General features: G+C 35.8%; 1 protein-coding gene across 2 annotated transcripts in view; it reads right to left on the bottom strand.

Moving 5' to 3' along the window:
* Positions 1–21,038, bottom strand: part of CSMD1 (CUB and Sushi multiple domains 1) — a 1,104,383-nt gene that overhangs the window by 103,594 nt on the left and 979,751 nt on the right. For both annotated transcript variants that reach the window (XM_014948981.1, XM_014948982.1), the window contains exons 43-46: positions 14,815–14,992; positions 12,067–12,212; positions 9,302–9,382; positions 9,035–9,148 (exon numbers count right to left, since the gene is read on the bottom strand). In XM_014948981.1, the coding sequence (XP_014804467.1) occupies positions 9,035–9,148; positions 9,302–9,382; positions 12,067–12,212; positions 14,815–14,992 (519 nt within the window). The remainder of the gene's footprint in view (positions 1–9,034; positions 9,149–9,301; positions 9,383–12,066; positions 12,213–14,814; positions 14,993–21,038) is intronic.

Below are 21,038 nucleotides of genomic sequence, written 5' to 3'. Positions count from 1 at the left end.
GTTGCCCTTCTCTGGACCCGCTCCAGCACCTCAATGTCCCTCTTGTGGTAGGGGGCCCAAAACTGGACACAGTACTCGAGGTGAGGCCTCACCAGTGCCGAGTACAGGGGGATGATCACCTCTTGGGCTCTACTTGCCACGCTGTTCTTGATACAGGCCAGGATGCTGTTGGCCTTCTTGGCCACCTGGGCACACTGCTGGCTCATGTTCAGCCGACTGTCGACCAACACCCCCAGGTCCTTTTCTGCCAGGCAGCTCTCCAGCCACTCTGCCCCCAGCCTGTAGCGCTGCCTGGGGTTGTTGTGACCGAAGTGCAGGACCTGGCACTTGGCCTTGTTAAATCTCATCCCGTTGGTCTCGGCCCATCGATCCAGCCTGTCGAGATCTCTCTGCAGAGCCTCTCTACCCTCCAGCAGATCAACACTGCCACCCAGCTTGGTGTCATCTGCGAACTTACTGAGGGTGCACTTCTATTTGAATTCTTAAAAACCATCCACCTTTAAGAATGAAGTCTGTTACGTGAACAAGAAAACATATAGGAGCTTCTAGGCTCACCAGATCATTTGGAAACGTACAAGTTTTGCACAAACAAAGGGTGTGTTTTGGATACAGAATACTCCAAGTCATCCAAGTAAGACCTTCTCAGCAACTACTTCCCCTGTTATTTAAACTCTGAACTTCCTACATTTTACAAACAGTTTCACCTCGTATTCACACCCATTTATGATCTCTACATATGAAAAGGAGTATACTATACTAAAATGCTGTAAATTTTATATACTAAATACCAGTTTTGATTAAAAAATTATTTAGTTGGTCACTGGTTTTGCGTAACATTTTGCCTCTCATGCAGGACTGATTTTTTTCATGTCTGTTTGCTGCTGAACTCCGATACATTTTTTTCTACAGTTTCATAATATATGTGCATTTTAACAATGTTTTTTGTGTAAGATTCATAAATGTATCTAGACAGAAATGCATTCCTGGAAACTGACTGGCACAGTAGCCAAGTACAGTGCCCAAATTAAAAATTATAGGAAAGGTTATATTTTATAAAAGATGGCCAGTCTTTCCATTCTGCTCCATATACTCAGGACAAATCTGAACCCTCCACCAGAAGTAGCAATGCAAACAAAATACGAATTTTATCAATTAATTCACAAATAAATTATCCATCACTTTCCTACGTAGTGCATTGGCCTTTACCTTTGAGAAGCTGGCTTATTCCTGTCCTTTCTCTGATCTAGATACAGTTTTCCAGACTTGTGTGTGGAAGGTAAGAGAAAGAGAAATGGACAATACAACGTTCCATTCCCTATCCCAGATTCTTTAGAATATTTTAAATAATGCTACATTAAGTGAGAAAAATAATGTGTCCAACAACTTACAAATTCATCTTCTGAGGACTACCAATTTCTTACTGGCACCAAAGTTTAGAAAAAAAGAAATTAAAAATAAAACCAGTTCTTTTCTGTCTGTTCCAACACATCCCTAGATCTGTCTTATAGGTTGAATCCTCAGAGCAATTTCTCTTCAGTTGTGATTTTTTTATATTATAGAATAAATCACTTATCTAAAAGCCACTCTGATTATTTAGGGATATAAGAAGAGGGAAAATCATGAAAAAGTGAAAGCTACTTTTTACTCATAACCTTTTCTTCTACAGTCTGCTCTGATAGACTGGAGAATATATAACATTATCATGCCAATAACCACAGGAAAAAAATCTTACATTTTTGAGAGCCTCTCTTCCTCTTTCCCCTCATCTTGTTTAGCTAAAAAATTTCTTCAGTCAGAGAGAAAAACCTCGGCTTGTGAAAAGGAGGGATGTAACATGCAAGTGAGAATATACCGACAAGCAGGGAGAACATAGTATGGGCTGGGGAAAAAAATGGCAAGCAAATAATTTTTCCTTGGCAGATGTCTCTTTCTGCCATCATTTGACAGCACTGGCTCTAGCAGACTGTGTCTCTAAGAGGCAAAGCCATTTTTCATGCAAGACATCCTAAGAGAGGGAAAGCCTATGGGGTAATGATATATAAAGTAGTAAAAATCCTTTTGACAGTTTTAATTCAAGGATTGTCTCCTGAGATAGAAATGCATATAGCCAAGTTACACCCAGAAATTTCACACAAGCTTCTGTGTAAGAATGCAGCATTGCACGTATTTAATGACAGTAGCTTCTCATTTTCATTATCTCAAAATGAAACACACTGTTACTTTGACTTCCTACATTCTTCAAAATAAGAGAAGAATAACTTGAGAAAATACAGTCAACAAATGTTCTGGCTCCTGAACCTGCAGCAGGTACAAGTAAATCGGCAAATTATCATAGAGCAAAACTGGGCAGAAGAAATATATTTTCATATAAATAATGATAACCATTTTCCATTAGTTAAATACATGAGACTTATTCCTGAGTAGAAGTTTGACTACCTACCTGGCATTTCCTGTCAGACATGCGGTAAAAGTGCTCATCAGTTATGAAGAGTAGCTGACATGACACAGTTCCACATCCTGCTTTACCCTGCATTATCCTTTTCTTATGTTACAAGACTATTTTTAGGAAAAGAAGATGTCTTTGCCTGATCAAGTTTTGGCTTCATTGGAATTCTTGCTGTAATGTTAATGTTTGCTAGAGCAACTTGTGGATTAAGAGCTGGTCTTCAAAGTAGTAAATTACAAGAATCCTGGAGAAATCAGTAATGCTGTCAGACTTTTCACAGCAAGGGAGACACAATGATTCTTTTTAACACTGGAAAAATATGACTTCTCTGGATAAATCATGCTTTAAGAAATAGCTACAAGCAGTTAATCAGAACAAAAAAGAAGTTGCAAAGAACAGGACATTTGGAAGGAAGATATGGGACTTGATCAAGTACCTCTGGAATATTTTTTAGTAAACATGTACATCTAAAAACCTGTAGCAGAGATGGTAAGCTTACAACTGCCTTTTGTTGCTTTTCCTCAGCATCTTAGGGAGTCATGGAAGCAATCACTGGTCACATTACTCGTGAAACAAACTGTCTACTGGTCATTCAGATTTGGGGCCCGCAAATAAAATCTGGATGTTACACAGATACAGTCCTGACAAAAATAAAGCCAGGTGATCTCATAATGATAGTAAGTTCTTCCAGAAAAGTTTACAGTTGGCTTAATCTACAAGGTTATAGCAGCTCTTTATATGGCTGCTCTTTCAGCTAAGTTCCCACAGGCATCATTTCCAAAAAGGTGCACTATAAGTATCTTCTTAAGAACAGGCTGCATGAACTTGTGTTTACTTACTGCAGTGTATTAAGTTTTTGGAATCTGGGATGGAGGATTTTCAAGTAAGATCAAAAACTACAGTTTGAAAAAACTGGGATCATTTTACAGTGATCCACAGATCATTGTCATCAAGTGTTGATATTCTTCACCAACTTAAAAAATTCACTGCAATTATATGAAAGAAATGTAGCCAGGGAAGAACATGCAGTAAAAATGAGGAAAATCGCCAATCCAGAGAAGTGAAAATTGCTAGTTTCCTTTGGGAAAAAGAAGTGTCATGGAACAGGAAGAAAGACAATCACATTCAAGAAAGCGCAGGCACCTTGACTGTGAGCATCTCGGAAACCTCTGAAAATGTTGCAGAATGAGAACTTGCCATTGTAAAAATGGTGTGCAAAAAGAAAAAGAGATAGGATAGGAAATTGCAGGGAGAAAAAAAGAAAAGAGAAAAATAATTGACAGAAAATTACTTTTCTGGCCTTTTTCTTTCACCTTCTTTGCTCTTAGATCATCTATTTTTTCTTGTATAGGACATCAGAGACAAAAAGAGAAGCAAAAAGAAAAAAAGGCCAGGAGATATTTTTTTTGGTAGTTTTGAAAAAATAACAATAAAAAATATTTTTTTCAAAAGACCAAAAAGTTATCAATAACAGAGAAAGACTCCAGCTAACGTTCTTATTCCTTGCACCTGATTCTTAAGAAGGAACCTGAAATGAATTTATTTACCACAAGGGAAAATGTGCCTTTTGCAGATGTTTCCTCATGCCCTTCTCTCATAATTGAGGAAAAGTATGATGCTGTTTTGTAATTAAAAACATTTCTTTGGTGGGTGAATATTAAAAATCAACAGCTTAAAGGTCAGAGAATTTCCTTGAAAAAATCATCACATGGTATGCACTACAAGAAACAGATCAGTGCTGTAGGAATTCTTTCCTCTGCATATTCCATTGCATTCGCTTAGCAGACTTCAAAACTTTATTAACAGAACAATTTCCAAAAGGAAAAAGGACTGTTTATGTGAAAAAAAAATGCTTCTCTCTAATACAAATCAGCACAAATAGAAATGAAAAGGGTGAAAGAAGATATGGAATATTCTTCTGAGAAAAAAATAGCGTCCTATGAAGCGTCCCTCAGCATATTTTTAGGGTAGAAAATTCAAGTAAAAATGGAACTTTTACGTCTTTCTAAGCTTTAAATAGCTCAGTACATCTCCTGTGCTAGAGCAGAAGCGGCCAAATCTTACACAGCAAGCTATAGGTCTAACTCTTCCTATGGCCAAGATTTACTTCCTATGGCTAAGAGTCATTGGACAAGAGGTCCTTTCCAACCTCAACTGTTCACAGGAGACATACCACAGGGATTTTAGAGAGGAACGGTTCTAGAGCAGTTCAGGGACATGGGCACACAGCGTATTGCTGCTACGCCGTTTGGGAGGCTGGCCGCACCATGGGGATATGTGCCAAACTGGCAACATTCATCTTTCTCCACCATCATCAATTACCCACCAGCTAACTTCCCCACAATGCACCTTAGCTGCTGATTACATGACTTAATCTCTATGGTGGCAGCTAGATTTGAACATTTTACAAGAATAACTGAGATACTGAGACAGTGAGATTGCTTCACCTTGCTTTATAAAACAAAAGAAAACAAAGTATATCCACTTCCCAATAGCACTAATAACTAATATTTATCAACTGAATAAAAATAAAATTCACAGTGCTATTTCTTGGTATCATGCACACATCAGGTGAAAACAAAAATCTTCAATTTGGACCCCTTTGTTCTATAATATTAGCTATCACCTTAGTATGGAATTTCAAAACAGAATACTCCTAAATACAAAGTCACACAAATGGCTTCAGTTGAGGCTTACGTATTCCACTGTTAATACTGTTTCTTTTATTTGTCAATCAATCAACACATTAAAATTATATTCTTCAGTATTATATTTGATACCTTCTGGACTCTCTTCTGACACCTCAGTTATGGGGTGATTCAACTCCCTACACATTTAAAAGTTTAGGAATTGATGGGAAGTATAACAATCAAGAAAATCTGAGTTGCAAAACACAGAGTTAGACACTTGGGCACCAGAAAACAATTTATTATCATTTATTTATAAGTATATCCCATGTATTTGAAAAGTAGCTTTAGGCATATTGGAGGACATAAACAATCTATTTTATATTCATTTTTAATCATACTGTTGCACATGTAAATTCCGAGTACTGTTATTTGCTGGTTTGCATAAATTCATACATGCAGGCAATGCTTACAGAAAAATAACAGCAAATAACAAAGATCTTTATGTCACACAGTCCCATGCAATTGAGTGTGGTGGAGCAGTATCCCAAGAAATTCTGCAGGACAGCATAACACTCTCACCATATCCTACTTTTGAGAAACAGATTATTTAACCTGGCTTTTGGACAAATCTGATCGAGTGGCTTTCGGAAAGGCCTGAGTAAGCTTTTTGACTTATCTCTAATACTACTTCTGATGTCTCCATATTTGATTTCTCTTTTTATTCAGAAGCATCAGCACCACACTAAGACAATATTATCACTCCACTTCTCTAGTGGAAGTGTTTTGAGTAGCCAGATTAGAGATCTCTACCTTACACTGAATTCCAATTAGCTGTTTTACTAGTACACCAACTTCTGTGACTGATACCAGAGTATTCCTTGCTGTTGCAATGCTCATCATGCTTTAATTTACATCCCTGTTTCCCTAACAGCAATTAAAGATAGAAAGAAATTTGTAGCAAGGGGATATAAGGATAGGATGAGAACAGAAGCTCTAAGTGTGTAAACACAAATCACAAATGGTCAGCTACTGGTAAATATAAATTCATGCACATTGAGAGCACGTTCTGTAGAGTGCCTTGCGCTCCCCACATTGGACAATAGCGGCCAAGTTACCATGGTACCAAGCATTGTGAGAAACTGTCCTGAGACAGAGCAGGCAGGAAGGGAAAGGGAGCTCTAAGAAAAGTATGATGTGGTGCGATTACGACTGCATGGCCGTCATTCATTCAGAATGATGTAGAAGTGGTCACTGAGACTGATTTTTCTTGCTGGTCAGATATGTCAGCAGACTTTGTATAGTATCCTAGAAATATATATATACAATTCTTGCCTACTACAATATAGTGGCACAGCTCAGGAGAATGAAAAGTTTTCTTACATTTCTTTAAAAAATGTAAAGCTGATCCAAGTAAGTACAATGTAAACAATAATAGACTACAGGTAAAATGCAGAAATATAAAGCACTCCAAAAATTAGTTTGAAATATAATATGCAAATTACATAGCGAGTAGCATTTTTTTACCATTCTATGCATCAGGTAGTATTGTATAAATGTAGATCTATACTGCATCATCTCAAAAGAAATAGAGTAGAATCAGAAAAGTTACGGAGAAGGATGACTAGAATGATTAAAGGTATGAAATATCTCCTGGTCTATAGAATCATGTCAAAAAATATGGTGACTAGAGAACAATTTGTTAGTATTTATTCCCCCCATAAGAATTAGAATACATAAAGTGAAAACTGTAGGTGTCAAGTTCAAAGCAGAGAAATGGAGAAACATCTTCCCATATTACATAAAGAAATCATGCAACTTCTTGCATGAAACTTCTAGATTTAAAGCACTTACATGGGTTCAAAATGGGACTGAATAATTCCATTGAAGAAATAGCCCTACAAATTTCAAAATACAAAGAACATTCATAGTTTAAGAGTGGGTTAGCTAGAGTTGGATGAAGGCCTTAATTAACTGCATGCTTCCAATGATGCTCTTCTTTAGAAAATCGTTATTGGCCAATGCCAGAGATGGAACATTTGGTGTATGGTCTGGTGTGTCTGTTATTTAATCCTTTTCATGAAAAAAAAAAGTGTAGTGAAGATGTTCCTAACAATCAGTTAGGAACAACCTATAAAATAGTAAAATTCTCTTAACTTGAGTATATAGGGAAGTTTTGAAAAACAGTGAATAATAGATACAACGGGAGAAAATCACAACATCTACAAAGCCTGTGAGAGAAGTACAGAGCTGTTAGCATTCTTCTACAACCTCTCAAAGGACTGCAAAGAAACAAGTGTTGCTACCATCAGAGAAAGAAGCTAGTTTCCACAGCATCTGAAAGAATTGTTGGAAAGATGGCTAATGGTTATCAGAAGCTCCTAATATCTCTGTATTTTTAATAAGAATTTTTTGGTTTATTTTAGACTTTTTAATTTACACAGTCAAGAGTTACTGTTGCTGTTAAAATTTATTTACACAGTCAAGAGTTACTGTTAAAATTGAAAACTGTATTTGCGGTACAATTATCTTATTAAAATATATTAATTGGAAAAAAATGAACAATAATAAGCATTGAGTTATCTGATCAAGAAATATACAGAAATACACAATTCCCTCATTACTCTTGCATATTTTATGGTGAGGGACCTGAAGTGAATACTGAATCTTTTCCACCTAAAACAGGGACGTGGAGTCCCTGTCTCAGTCTATGCCAGATCCCAGATTATTGCACGCACAAGTTAAGAAAGGGGATGAATAAAAACTTTACTCGGGGATGGACAGTCAAATGGACAAATTACTTACAGATGCATCAAATACGTTATGGCATCAAGAAACTAATGCAGCTTGTACTACAAATCCCTTACTAATTTTTAAATCATGGCAGCAGAGAATCAGGGTAACAGGAACAAAGGTACGTGTACAGCTATTAATAAAGTGTCACAAAAATTGCTGTGATTTCCAGTGTTACCTGTTGTGCATACCTATTAATAAAGTGTCACAAAAATTGCTGTGTTACCTGTTGTGCATATGGATATTGTTACCTCATGATATAGAAGATGCTCCACCCATAATTATATATTATAGATCAAAGCTAATCCTTGTTAATATGTTATGAATGTGAGAACTTCTGACCGCTTTTTGATCTCCTACAATGATGGTGCCTTATCAGTAACTTTTTTCTCAAAAAAATACATTAGAAGTTCTTCAAGAACAAAATCTACAGATGCTTTCTCAATTTCTTTTTCAACATTTCAAAATCTTTTTGCCATCCACTATTTAAAAAACTAAACCATACTAAAGAAAAATAACCAACAGCATCTGTTGAAGAGCATAATTTGGAGGACTGAGTACAAATCTCCAAGATGCACTTGTTTTCCATGAAGATAAGCAAATTGGATATGAATGTGCACCTAAACTTTATTCACATTAAGCTGTTAAATTCCTTGTTTGAAATACTGTAATTATAAACATAGTATGAATAGCTGAAAGATTTTAAATACTTCCATGAATTTAAATTCGCCACATATTATTTTAGAACACATTTTTCATGTGACTATGTCATACAATGCCCACATATTTGTGGAAGTAGAGAGAATAATTTCTTACTTTATTTTTAAAGCTTAATTTAAATACGTATTTTAAAAACTCTTCAGGGGTGAAAAGAAATCTTTGGTTTGATATGATGCAATGTTAAATGATTTAAATTAAATTTAGAAATCAGTGTTTCATTAACAGTGTAGTTAGATAAATCCACTTTTCTTTTGAGTCTGAAGAACTCAATGTGTGTGCAAAAGTTTTAGGGAACAATTCAAAAACATGTGCACTTCTCAGATATTGAAGAAATAAATGGAAAGTTTTCTTTTAAAGATTAATGAAAATACAGTGCCCAAAAATTTGATGCATAATGTAAAGGAAGATAAAAAAGGATGCATACTAATGCATGCAAGCACACATTTACCTTCACAAGAGGGAGAGGATCCTTCAAACTGCAACTGTGCATTCAGTTTGCACGTTAATATATCTTGTCCAACAAGGGTGAAACCAGGATGGCACTTGTACTTCACAAAATCTCCTGAAAAAATTATTGACAAAAATGTTAAACCCAAAAAAACCCCTGAAACAGAAGTAAGAAAATCTCAGGTGGAAGATGAAATATATTAATAGTTTATTTTAATGAGAATTCAAGTGAAAACATAAGAAAGAAAAGGAGATACTATTTTTTTACCTATTTCAAAGTCATCATCTTCTGTAAACAAATCTGCATTTGGAACTGTGGGTGGAGGCTGGCATTTCTTCAACTGATAAGCTGCAAATTTAAGTGAAAAAAATTAAATACTGGTGTGTTAAGAATTATTTTACAGAAAGTTCATTTCTTATTCACACTTCCCAAATTACCAAAGCTGCACTGAACTTCATGGTCTCTCAGTTACAACATTTTCCATGTTAAATGTCATGACATTATATATTATCTTAAAAAAATGTTTTTTTTAAATCGGTATAGTTAGTATACTACACTGCCTAGATAGATATAGATCCATTGTAGGATTGGATGCAGTTGTGATATTTATGAGGAGATTTTTGAAGCTACAAGGCTGCAGTTTCATGTGACTGCCTTTGCATCATGTCATAGGGCTAATGGTTATAAATCAGAGATTACTTAGATTTCCTGGAAAATCTATAATTACATGTCACATAGCTGGCACACCATATTCATTCTTAATTTAAGCATACTTGGAGTAAATCTTTCTCAGGATACAGGTATACATATTTACTTTAAGAAGAAACAGTAATAGTAATAAAATAACAACAACAACTAGTAGTAGTAGTAGTATTACTATTACTGTTATAAGTTACACAAAAAATCCCCACCATGCCTTTAAAAAAATATCTCTTCTCTACTATTCAAATCTGCTTCAATAAATTGTGAGCAATCTCACAAGGAAGGTGACTGGTACAATGACTGACATGTTTCTAAAATGGAGTAGAATGCCTGCAACAGCTGAAGAAGCCATTTCTGGATAAAAAATTCCAAACCAGACATTTAAGACTGTGATCAGAGCGCACATACAATAGAAAACCCCTCGTCTTCATGGAACTAAATCACAGTCAAGAATACAAATTCTCCTGGTAAGTTGGTAGTCTGATCCACTTGATGTTTTTGAGACATCAAAACACAAAATATTGGGAATCAGCCCTTATCTTCCACATATGCTTCTCTATACCCATCACTGTAAAGCAATTGTAAAAGCAGAAAAATCAATTATGGAAAGCTTTGCATCCATAGAGAATTTCCAGTTGTTTCATCCACAGAGAGCGTCCAAGGACAGGGAAGAGAAAGCATATATGTTTTCCTGTGTACTTATGCATCTGTATGGTGTTTCTGCTGTATGTATGCAAACACATACATGAAATTCTTGTTAGATAGACCTAATAGCACTAGTTTTTCTGGAGAACACCTGAGAAAAAAAGCTTTGCAACCTGCTTAGACACGTGTCATAGCAAGTATCTAAGCAAGAAACACTAATCAGGTTTCCAGCAATAACATTTTCCAAGAATTTTAAATTGTATTTATCTGTATGTCCAGTAAGGCCCTTGACTTCATTTAACTAAGATACCTCCCAGAGTTTATGGGCTCAAAATATGGGTATCACTTCAATTTAGTTTCTATGAAGCCTGGTTTGCAGGGGTTTCTCAACAGTAGCCTACACCACTGCTTTGAATTCAATTATCCAGGCTGGATATTAGGAAAAAAATTTTCACTGAAAGGGTTCTCAGCCATTGGAATGGGCTGCCCAGGGAGGTGGTTGAGGCACCATCCCTGGAGGTGTTCAAAAGACAGGTTGATGTAGTGCTGGGAGGTCTGGTTTAGTGATGATGCTCCTTGTTTGTTGTGTGGGTGTCTATTTTTGTCAGTCAGGTTGACGGTTGGACAAGATGATCTTTGAGGTCCCTTCCAACCTAGAAGATTCTGTGATTCTGTGAAAAGCATGGATGCTGTTCACATCGTACATGATTTCCACCCGTGGGACATTACGGAAAATATCACTATGCAAAATAAAGAAACAGCGCAGAGAAAAAGAAGCAGATTGACTCCCGTTTTCCCTAGCTAGACTAATGCACCACATACTGTGATAGAGTACGTATCTTGCCTTTTCATCATCTGAAGACATCAGCCCTGAAATACTGACTACATGCCTATGTACCTTCAACTTTAAGGCTGGAAAATGCTCTCACTGATCGTTCCCTGTTCTCAGGCACTGCCTTGTTATGTGCTGTATGCTCCCTGCGTGATGACTAAAGCCAGGTACTTGAGTTTTTGCTTCTCAGATAAGTGCTTTAGCTTACCATGCATCTTGCCCTTCTTTTAGGAGCAAGCCACAGACAAGAAAAACATTTCAGTCTCTGCATGCGAGTTCTCCACACAAAGAGAAACTTTTAGGTAGTTTCTGTGGCATTTCCTCCTATCCTTGTGAATTAATTCACCCTTTCTTTTTCAGTTACAATCCAGAAAACAATCTCCCATTTAATATACATAATTTGGGTGAATTAGGACTAGAACTAGAGTTAAGTATTTCACTTTTGAGTTAGATGTCTATTTGGCATGGCCTGTGGCCCTGGTTGTAACTATGAACAAAGTATTTTGCTGGATATCAGACAAAGCTGTTGTTCAACTCTCCCACAAGATCCCATCAACCTTTCTGACTGTAGGCCCCAGGATTAGCCATCTGATGAAAGATTTTATTACCGAAGGCTAAAAGTAAGCTAACTAATAAATGGGCCAAAATAATTCAAAAAGTAAAAGCTCAATATTAGATAACTTAACATTAAAGATAGAACACAGTTTATGCAAAGATACAAATGAATGTTCTTAAGACTGTTTTAAGGAATGGCTTTAAAAACTAATTCAGTACATCACAAAGTTAAGAAATACATTTAAAATTCAGTAATCATTTGTGGTAGGTAGATGTTAATGATATAAAGCTAACTGACCATGAAAATTGAGGACAAAGAATCCTCCTGTTGAAAAATCACTGTGAAATTTGAGGAGGACTTGATTGGTGGAACTGTAGGCTGTTTCCAGAGCTGTGTTCCCACTGAAAACTCCCAACTGAGGTGAATTATGGTCAGGACCATCCCTATGATGGGAAATGTGAAAAAAAGTCAGCTGAAGAAACATTGTACCTAGCATTTAAATTAACAGTCTTTTTTTCTCTGGAAAGAAGGTAAAATTTTTGCAAAAATATTTTTCCTAATGATTCAAAATGAATGTATTTTCTTTTTATTTCTAGCAACACAGAATACTCTATCTAACTTCAAAGGCTAATATTTTTTGATGGACCAGAAGTACTTTACAGTAGTTTTTATATTTCCATGGGTAAGAAATTTACTTGCTAAAATTTTCTCTGCCTTTTCCTGCCAAAAATGTTCATGTACACATCAACTGAAAAAAAAATAAAAAATCTAGAAAACTCTTGTAAACTTATCATATTTCCAACATTTTTGACCAAGATCTTACAAGTCCTTACTCATGACTAACACAGAGGTATGGAAGCTGCAAGTTACATCTTACAAGTCCTTACTCATGACTAACACAAACAGAGGTATGGAAGCTGCAAGTTACTTCCTGCCATTTAAATTCATTCCAAAGACTCAAAGATATATCCTAAGGAGAAAAAAACCCCAAAACAGTAGAGTAGACACCCAAAGATAAATACACTCCACTAACATCCAGCTGCTTTCATTTTAAGTATCACCATGTAGAACATTCAAGCCTGAACAGCAGAATAAATAAATAAAACACCCCCCCTGCTTTTATCACTGAAGAATTTTTTGAGCTCTGCAACACTTATTTCTGGTCTTTTTGTATAATACAAGTAATGATTCTAAACTGAATAAAAAAGCTTTTGTGATATGTATTTAGAAGGCTGGGGATTATCAAGAATCTCTATTAAAACTGTCAGCTTTTGACTATTTTCTTTACATAAGAGGGATATTTGTCCATCTCATTCGTATCGTTAAAAAGCCAAATATTTTTGCCTATCTCAAACCTATCAAGATAATCTGTTCATAAAAAGAAAAATCCACCATATGGACAAATTCTGGTTCAAGTTTTAAAAGAATGCATGCCATGTGCATAAATTGTACATACAACCTGTATTTTTAAAAATGCAATTTAAATTAATTATTTTTCTCCTTTCAGGATTATTCAGGCTTCACATTTCTACTGTGGTATTAATGACAACAAGAGAAAAATAAACTATAGGTGACATGGCATAAAAATGTATTTGCTTCTTTCTGCTGCCTTGAAAACAAGAGTGAAAGTAATGAGTATTGAATAGGAACTTGACGATTTACTTATGTTTTCATTTTAAAAGTCTGGTTCTCAGGGGGGAAAAAAAAAAAGCTTTGATATTAAGATTGACTTTTCATACAGAAGTGAATGGCATATACACGAATGACTTAAACAAAATTACACTAAACAGCTGCCTCACAGCAAATTCAGGAGCTGATAATTCAGAAAATAACTCGAAAGAAAGCATGCTTGCAATTCACAGGCAATTGGGAACTGAGAGAAATAAACTGTAAAACAGTTATTGAAAAATATAACAATTCAGGAACTCAGGAACATACTTAGGCAAAAAGAGAACTCATTCATACAAGTAGGTCTTTACTAGCGAAGGCTTTTAACATAACATGCCAGAGAGGACACAGATGTATTTTAGATTTGGATTTATAGGTAATGCAAATACCAGAGGTAGCCAAAAGGCAGTTCATAAACAGTTATGTGTTTTTATAAACTGACTGAATTTTCCCTGTATTATATGGACTTTAGTATTGCTGTCTGGAAAAAACTCACCCCAGACAGCAACAGGCACAGAAATAGTGGATTGGCTGGGAGATGGGAGCAGCTGACTCACACAGGAGTAAGTCACATCCTATATTCTGTGCAAACTGCTTTTTTTGCCAAACTATCTGTAACATATACAAGACATGTCACTTTGCATATTACATGGGGTAAGGTTAGTCATAGAGGAGAAAGTGTATAACTACAGGAGGCTGTTTAGTGTCATTTTGTTTAAGTCATTCATGTATATGTCATTCACATCTATGCCCACTCCTCAGTGCAGTAAATTCTTCTGGCAAGAATTTGGACGGCCCTGAGACCTCTTCCTCCAACCCAGGATACAAAGTTGAGATGAGTTTAGGGGGTAAGAAATACAAGTTCAGAGAAGGGGAACATACAATATAAAGCTTAAAGATAGAGGTACAAGAGCTGAAATCCTGGCTTGAGAAATATAGAGAATATGTCTGTCAGCCATATAAAAATGCTCTGAAAATGTAAGAAAATCTTAATTAATGCCAAAATTAGGTAATGCCTGAATAGGTTAAAAAGTTTTGCCACAACTAACATCTATTGCCTCCTATGTTCACGGAACATATAATTCAACCTAATACAGATTATTACACCACTTTGACCTCACACTTAGAAAACACAGAGCTCAAAGAATTTCTGATTCATAACTGAGTTTGAGTTTCAAACTATTTTTGGAACAATATTCCTAAAGAGTTCATACAGTGATATATAATACTTTTTTTAAAAACATAATTGTATAACTTGCTTTATGCTGTTCTTCACTGCGTATGACAGCCTAAAGAGCAATAATAAGCAAAAGCTGCAGCTTGGGACAATGAGATTTCATAAATCAATCAGAATAAAGTCACTTTTGTTCTGCATACCAAACTGCAATGTAGTCATTCACAGGTTCAGTTTGAAGTAAGGTAAAGTTGATATAAATCCCATGGCCTGGAGGTACAATAATTAACCAAGTACAATCCTTGGAATTTGGGTATTCATCTGGAAATCCTGGGGAATAAACTGTACCATTCTGAGCAGTTACATTATAGCCACAAGGAGCTGAAAAGAAAACAAATGAAAAATTAGGAGAAATGTACTTTTTCGCGTCACAAATGCAATATCAAAATGCTCCCAAATTCTAAGAGCTCCACAGGATAAAACAATCTAGGTCTTAAAGACATTGTTTTTCCTTGGTTCGTTGCTTCTCAGAGACAGAAGCTATTGATATTTCTAAGAAAGAATTTATCCTCATATCTTGCAGATTTTATTTCTTAAAATCCATCAAAATATGCCAGGAACATCGCTTTTATGCAGAATTCTTAAAACTAAGCTAGCACACACTTAAAAAGAGGCAGCTTTTTCTTGCATTGAAGGCTAAGAAACAAATAAACAAGCAAACCCATCTTGCATGTTTCCATACAACTGAACCCTAACTGAACTGGAACACAATTCTCAAAGACAAAAAAATACTTTTGTTTCTGAAGCTTTTTAGCCATGCTTAATGGTATTTCAATTGCAGTTTGTATGCTAATTATTCTTATGACAAGTAAAATGAAGATAGAGACACAAATTAGCATACACTTGCTGAATGAAAACTGTAGGCAAATCAATGACATAAAAAGGTGGTTGATGTAATTCAAGGGTAGCAAGTATGTAATAATGTGCTCTCATTTGTGTCTCAGTTTGGGGGAATTGACTGATTATGGATGCAAGTATGGATCTGAGTAGAGATATGGTCACTGGTGCCAACTAGTGAGTCTCACTCTAATGAGATAATAATAATCTCTTCTGTGGGCACTCAATCTAGCTCTGGAACCTTTCTCATTAGGTCTCACTAGGTCATAAAGCTAATGTTATTATTGTTAGGCTTCCTATGACAATCATGCAAACCCTCTTTCAGCTCTCAACAGGTGATGGAAAAAGGAAAGGGAAAGAGAAAGGAAAAAAAGGAAAAAAGGAAAAGAAAAAGGGAAAAGGGAAAAAAGAAGAAATGAGAAATGCAGAAGGATGTCATGTTTTCCGTATGGTGTAAAGCCGCTATACTATTGGGGTAGAAGGATCATCTGGCTAGTTGACAAGTAGCCCTTTTTGGAGGAATCCTTTTAGTAATCACTGGATTCCTAGGACAGTTAGAGAGGCTTTAACCACTTCACCTTCTTCATCCATATCAGCCCTAGATAGTATGATGCTTTTAGCATATCTTCCCATCTTAGAACAGATGGGTATCTGCTCTGGAACTACAACCTTTTAGTGCCCAACAAAGGAAATGAGCTAAACAAAATGAAAGGTTGGTTCTGCATGACTCCTGGTTGCAAGTACTGGCCAAGGCAGCTGGCAATGGCTATCAGCTCTGTCAGTTCTATGATGAAATTGTGACTTCATTTTTTTTAAAAACCAACCAACCAAATAAACAAAATTTAATGTTTTACTGTTCCCTGATCCCCTATATTTATGCCGTGCTCAGATTGTCTAGTCTCAGAAATCTAGTCTGTTCTCTCCACAGTAGTCCATGTTTATAGCTAAAAGACTGCTTTGATGAGTATGCTTCCTACACTGAAATACACATCCTAACACTAATGTAGTGACAAATGGAAAGTCCTTTAAGTTCTAGCTAAGATACAGAATTTTTCTAACAGAAGTTCTACACTTAAAACATACTTTGATTTTATTATAATTTTGACAGATTTATTAATGTTGACAATGATTGCATACAGTTTTATTTTGCCTTCATTATTCTCTAATACTCTACAAAGAATGCAGATTGATTGTATCTCAGTAAAGATAATCTAATTCCTCTTATATCTTTGTTAGCCATGACAGATCAATAAATTACCTCAGAAAAAAAAAAAAGTGTCATAGATAACAAAAATTTAATAGAATAAGCAATACACACAGCTGATAAGTATCCAAAGATACTTAAAAATCACAGGAGACAGAAAATTAAACATAAATAACAGGCTATATTTCACACAAGGTAAAAATAGCTTTTGTTTGAATAAACAAATCACTCTAAATTAAGGAAGTTATGGCACTTTGAATGATAGATATGAAGAAACACAAATTTTTGAAATGGATAAACATATGCTCTAGTGCCCAAGATTATTGGTTTGTCGTGGGTTGCTGAGTGGGTGGGTGATGGTTTTTTTTTGGTTTGGTTGTTGTGTGTTTAGGTGGTGGGTGGTGTGGTGTGGGGTTTTTTTTGTGGGTATTTTTTGTTTGTTTGTTTGTTTGTTGTTTTTTTTTTTGTGGTTGGACTCGATGATCTCTGAGGTCCCTTCCAACCACCACAATTCTGTGATATAATCAAGTCTTCTAAACTTTCAAATGCTAACGGTAGACCACATGCTGATTTACAAATGCATGAGTATCAAACCATGTGCTCCCATGCCTAATTCATACCTAATTCCAGTTACAACACTGTGCATGGAAGGCCAGTAAACACTTTTAACGTTCCACCCAAAGGTGTCCAAACCTAGTTAGTAATTTATTGACAGCTACATGTGTTATGCAAAGAGATATGGCATATTATTAGGACAAACAGATTGCACAGGAGTGTGACTACAAGACAAGCTTCTACTACAATCTCATGAGCAGAAATTAATGTAATTTTCTCCCATATATAGATTAAGCTCTTCAATGTATCCCAGATCACCTGCTGCACAGTGAAGGGTATGATTTAGAATGGGGATGGCTTCCAGAAGCATGTATGTCTTTGCTCTGTTTGGGCAATCCTCCAGTGCCAGACCACAGTTTTGTATCTGTACGTTTTGCTCACCTGCTCTTGGTTCAACACGCCTTTACTAGAATCTGCTTGATAACTATTTGACCCCTTTGTGGTATGAGTTTCCAAAACTGCTCATGGTGTATATATATATATGTATCAAGCCCTGTTTGGTGTAACTGTTTGGCTTAGAGAAGTAGGAATGGCTGACTTCAAGTACCATACCTAAAACCAAGCAGTGAAAATCTGTACAGGGACGAAAATACCTGAACATTTATTTGTTATTACTATGGATCCGATGAAACACAGAAAAGATATGGAAAGGATAAAAAGCCCTTAGTAAGTAAAACCTTAGTCATGTAGGCCAGAAAATAAAATGGTGCACTGCTAATAACAGACCACAGACTTTGTGTTAAACTAACAAAACAGGCCACTGTCAGGTGTTTTCTGGACTTATTCTGGCAGTTCGAGACTTGTTTTAACTTGTATCATCAATTATCTAATGATCAGAAAACTGCTTACTACTTCATTTTTTTTTTTTTGTGGTTGGACTCGATGATCTCTGAGGTCCCTTCCAACCACCACAATTCTGTGATATAATCAAGTCTTCTAAACTTTCAAATGCTAACGGTAGACCACATGCTGATTTACAAATGCATGAGTATCAAACCATGTGCTCCCATGCCTAATTCATACCTAATTCCAGTTACAACACTGTGCATGGAAGGCCAGTAAACACTTTTAACGTTCCACCCAAAGGTGTCCAAACCTAGTTAGTAATTTATTGACAGCTACATGTGTTATGCAAAGAGATATGGCATATTATTAGGACAAACAGATTGCACAGGAGTGTGACTACAAGACAAGCTTCTACTACAATCTCATGAGCAGAAATTAATGTAATTTTCTCCCATATATAGATTAAGCTCTTCAATGTATCCCAGATCACCTGCTGCACAGTGAAGGGTATGATTTAGAATGGGGATGGCTTCCAGAAGCATGTATGTCTTTGCTCTGTTTGGGCAATCCTCCAGTGCCAGACCACAGTTTTGTATCTGTACGTTTTGCTCACCTGCTCTTGGTTCAACACGCCTTTACTAGAATCTGCTTGATAACTATTTGACCCCTTTGTGGTATGAGTTTCCAAAACTGCTCATGGTGTATATATATATATGTATCAAGCCCTGTTTGGTGTAACTGTTTGGCTTAGAGAAGTAGGAATGGCTGACTTCAAGTACCATACCTAAAACCAAGCAGTGAAAATCTGTACAGGGACGAAAATACCTGAACATTTATTTGTTATTACTATGGATCCGATGAAACACAGAAAAGATATGGAAAGGATAAAAAGCCCTTAGTAAGTAAAACCTTAGTCATGTAGGCCAGAAAATAAAATGGTGCACTGCTAATAACAGACCACAGACTTTGTGTTAAACTAACAAAACAGGCCACTGTCAGGTGTTTTCTGGACTTATTCTGGCAGTTCGAGACTTGTTTTAACTTGTATCATCAATTATCTAATGATCAGAAAACTGCTTACTACTTCATTTTGTATAACTGTATGATGTAACACAACTTTTTATATGTCTATAATTGAATAAAAGACAGTGATAACAAACAGGTTTTCTGTACAAAATGAACATTTTGTAGCCCTTCTCCCAGTCTGAGACCATTGACCTTAAGTCTGTATAGGCAGTGGAAGACTGAGTGTATGTCAGAGAAGGGGTAGATATTAGATGTTTGTCTGTATATCATTCTAATATTACCTAATTTTAAATATTAGTATCACTGTAACTGGATTAATAAATGGAGTTGCTTAAGTATCAGAAGGTGTTTCACAACACAATTCCAACTACAGTTTGCTAAAATAATAAAATTATTCAATATTAATTGGTTAGGTTGCTATTTCATTTTCTTACTTATTCTTCTCCCTAAAAAATAGTCTAAAATAAATTTTAGATTATTTGCATGCATTCCTTCTTACTTAAATTGAAATGCATACTTTTGCAAAATGTATAAACTGTCTTCCAGCTGTTCTGATGCACACTTAAAAACCAAAAAAAAACGGAAGGCATGGGAACAGCAGCCACATCTTGATGGCCATTTCACAGTAAATATACCCATGCTACAAATTTTCTAATGTCATTCAACACTGCAAATGTTATTGCAGTACTTTTACTTCTATATTGTCATAAATGCAAAACAGCTAAGTACCTGGCAATAAAACTCAGTTCTTTACTTTGAAAATAAACCAAAATTCAATACTCTCCTTTTTTTCAAATATTTACTGCTTCCTAAATGAACTGCTGAAGTCAGGGGTCATGGCTTTTCTCAATCCCAATGCCAAATTTTTCCTTTGGCCAGTAGGGCACGTTTAGGTCTTGCTCCGGAACCTGTCAAACTTCTGTGAGTTATTAATTCTTAGTTTAATATATAATAATAATAATTTTGAAACGCCATGGAATTGGCGTTCTCAAATTGTTTTTATGCTTTAACAAATCTCAAATGGACAACGATTTGTATCCGTGAAAACCTTCATCCAGAAAACTCATTTTAAACTTTATTTCTTCCCTGTCAACCCTTTGCATTCCAAAAAATATGCAATACTTTCAACCTCCCCTATGTATTTACTTTACAAGATTTCTGAGCAATTTATGGTAATTTGCATTTACTATTACGGAACGAGAACTTAATGTTACAGATTCTTGTAAGACTGGATTTAAGTGCCAATAGAAGGCACAAATACAAGCGTCCCTTCCCAAGCACATGTACAAAACACATTAATGCTTCAGACCAATATAATTAAATTATTATGAGAATACCTGTCTCATAAGTAATAAGAAAAAATTTTAAAATTGTTATTTTCAGTACTAAAGTCCTCATTTTCAAAGCAAGGAATTGCAGTGCTGAAGCAATCCTTTAGTCCATCTAGTGTAGCTTTTGCTTCTGGCAATATTCAGCCCTTGCTGTCTAATAATAATGCACAGAAGAATCCAAAGTAGAAAACACTATGGCAACCTGTCCCACTGAAAATTTCTTTCTAGCCTCTAGCAGTCTCTCCTGAAGTAGAATGACTGACCCTTCTTTCACAGTTTTTTCATGGCTTACACCTGTAGCTCAGTTAGATCTTAAATCCTCACAGCCTTTTCTGGTTTGATTAACCTAAAAGCTATTGGGTGTTTTGAGTAGAGAAGCACCTGTCCCATCTTTCAAGAGCAGTGTCAAATATATTGAACATACATTCAGCAGCGAAAGCCTGTAACACCATTAGCCTCTTGTTATGATGGAAATAATTTATTTCAATCTATTGTATATCTTCTTAGTTAGTTGATTCTCTATGACAACATTTCAGCTCTACACAATGACATCCTATACAAGGTTTTT

The sequence above is a fragment of the Calidris pugnax genome, unplaced genomic scaffold (genome assembly GCF_001431845.1).
Source record: "Calidris pugnax isolate Ruff unplaced genomic scaffold, ASM143184v1 scaffold141, whole genome shotgun sequence".
NCBI classification, from domain to species: Eukaryota; Metazoa; Chordata; class Aves; order Charadriiformes; family Scolopacidae; genus Calidris; species Calidris pugnax.
This window is presented reverse-complemented; position numbering and strand designations above follow the sequence as displayed.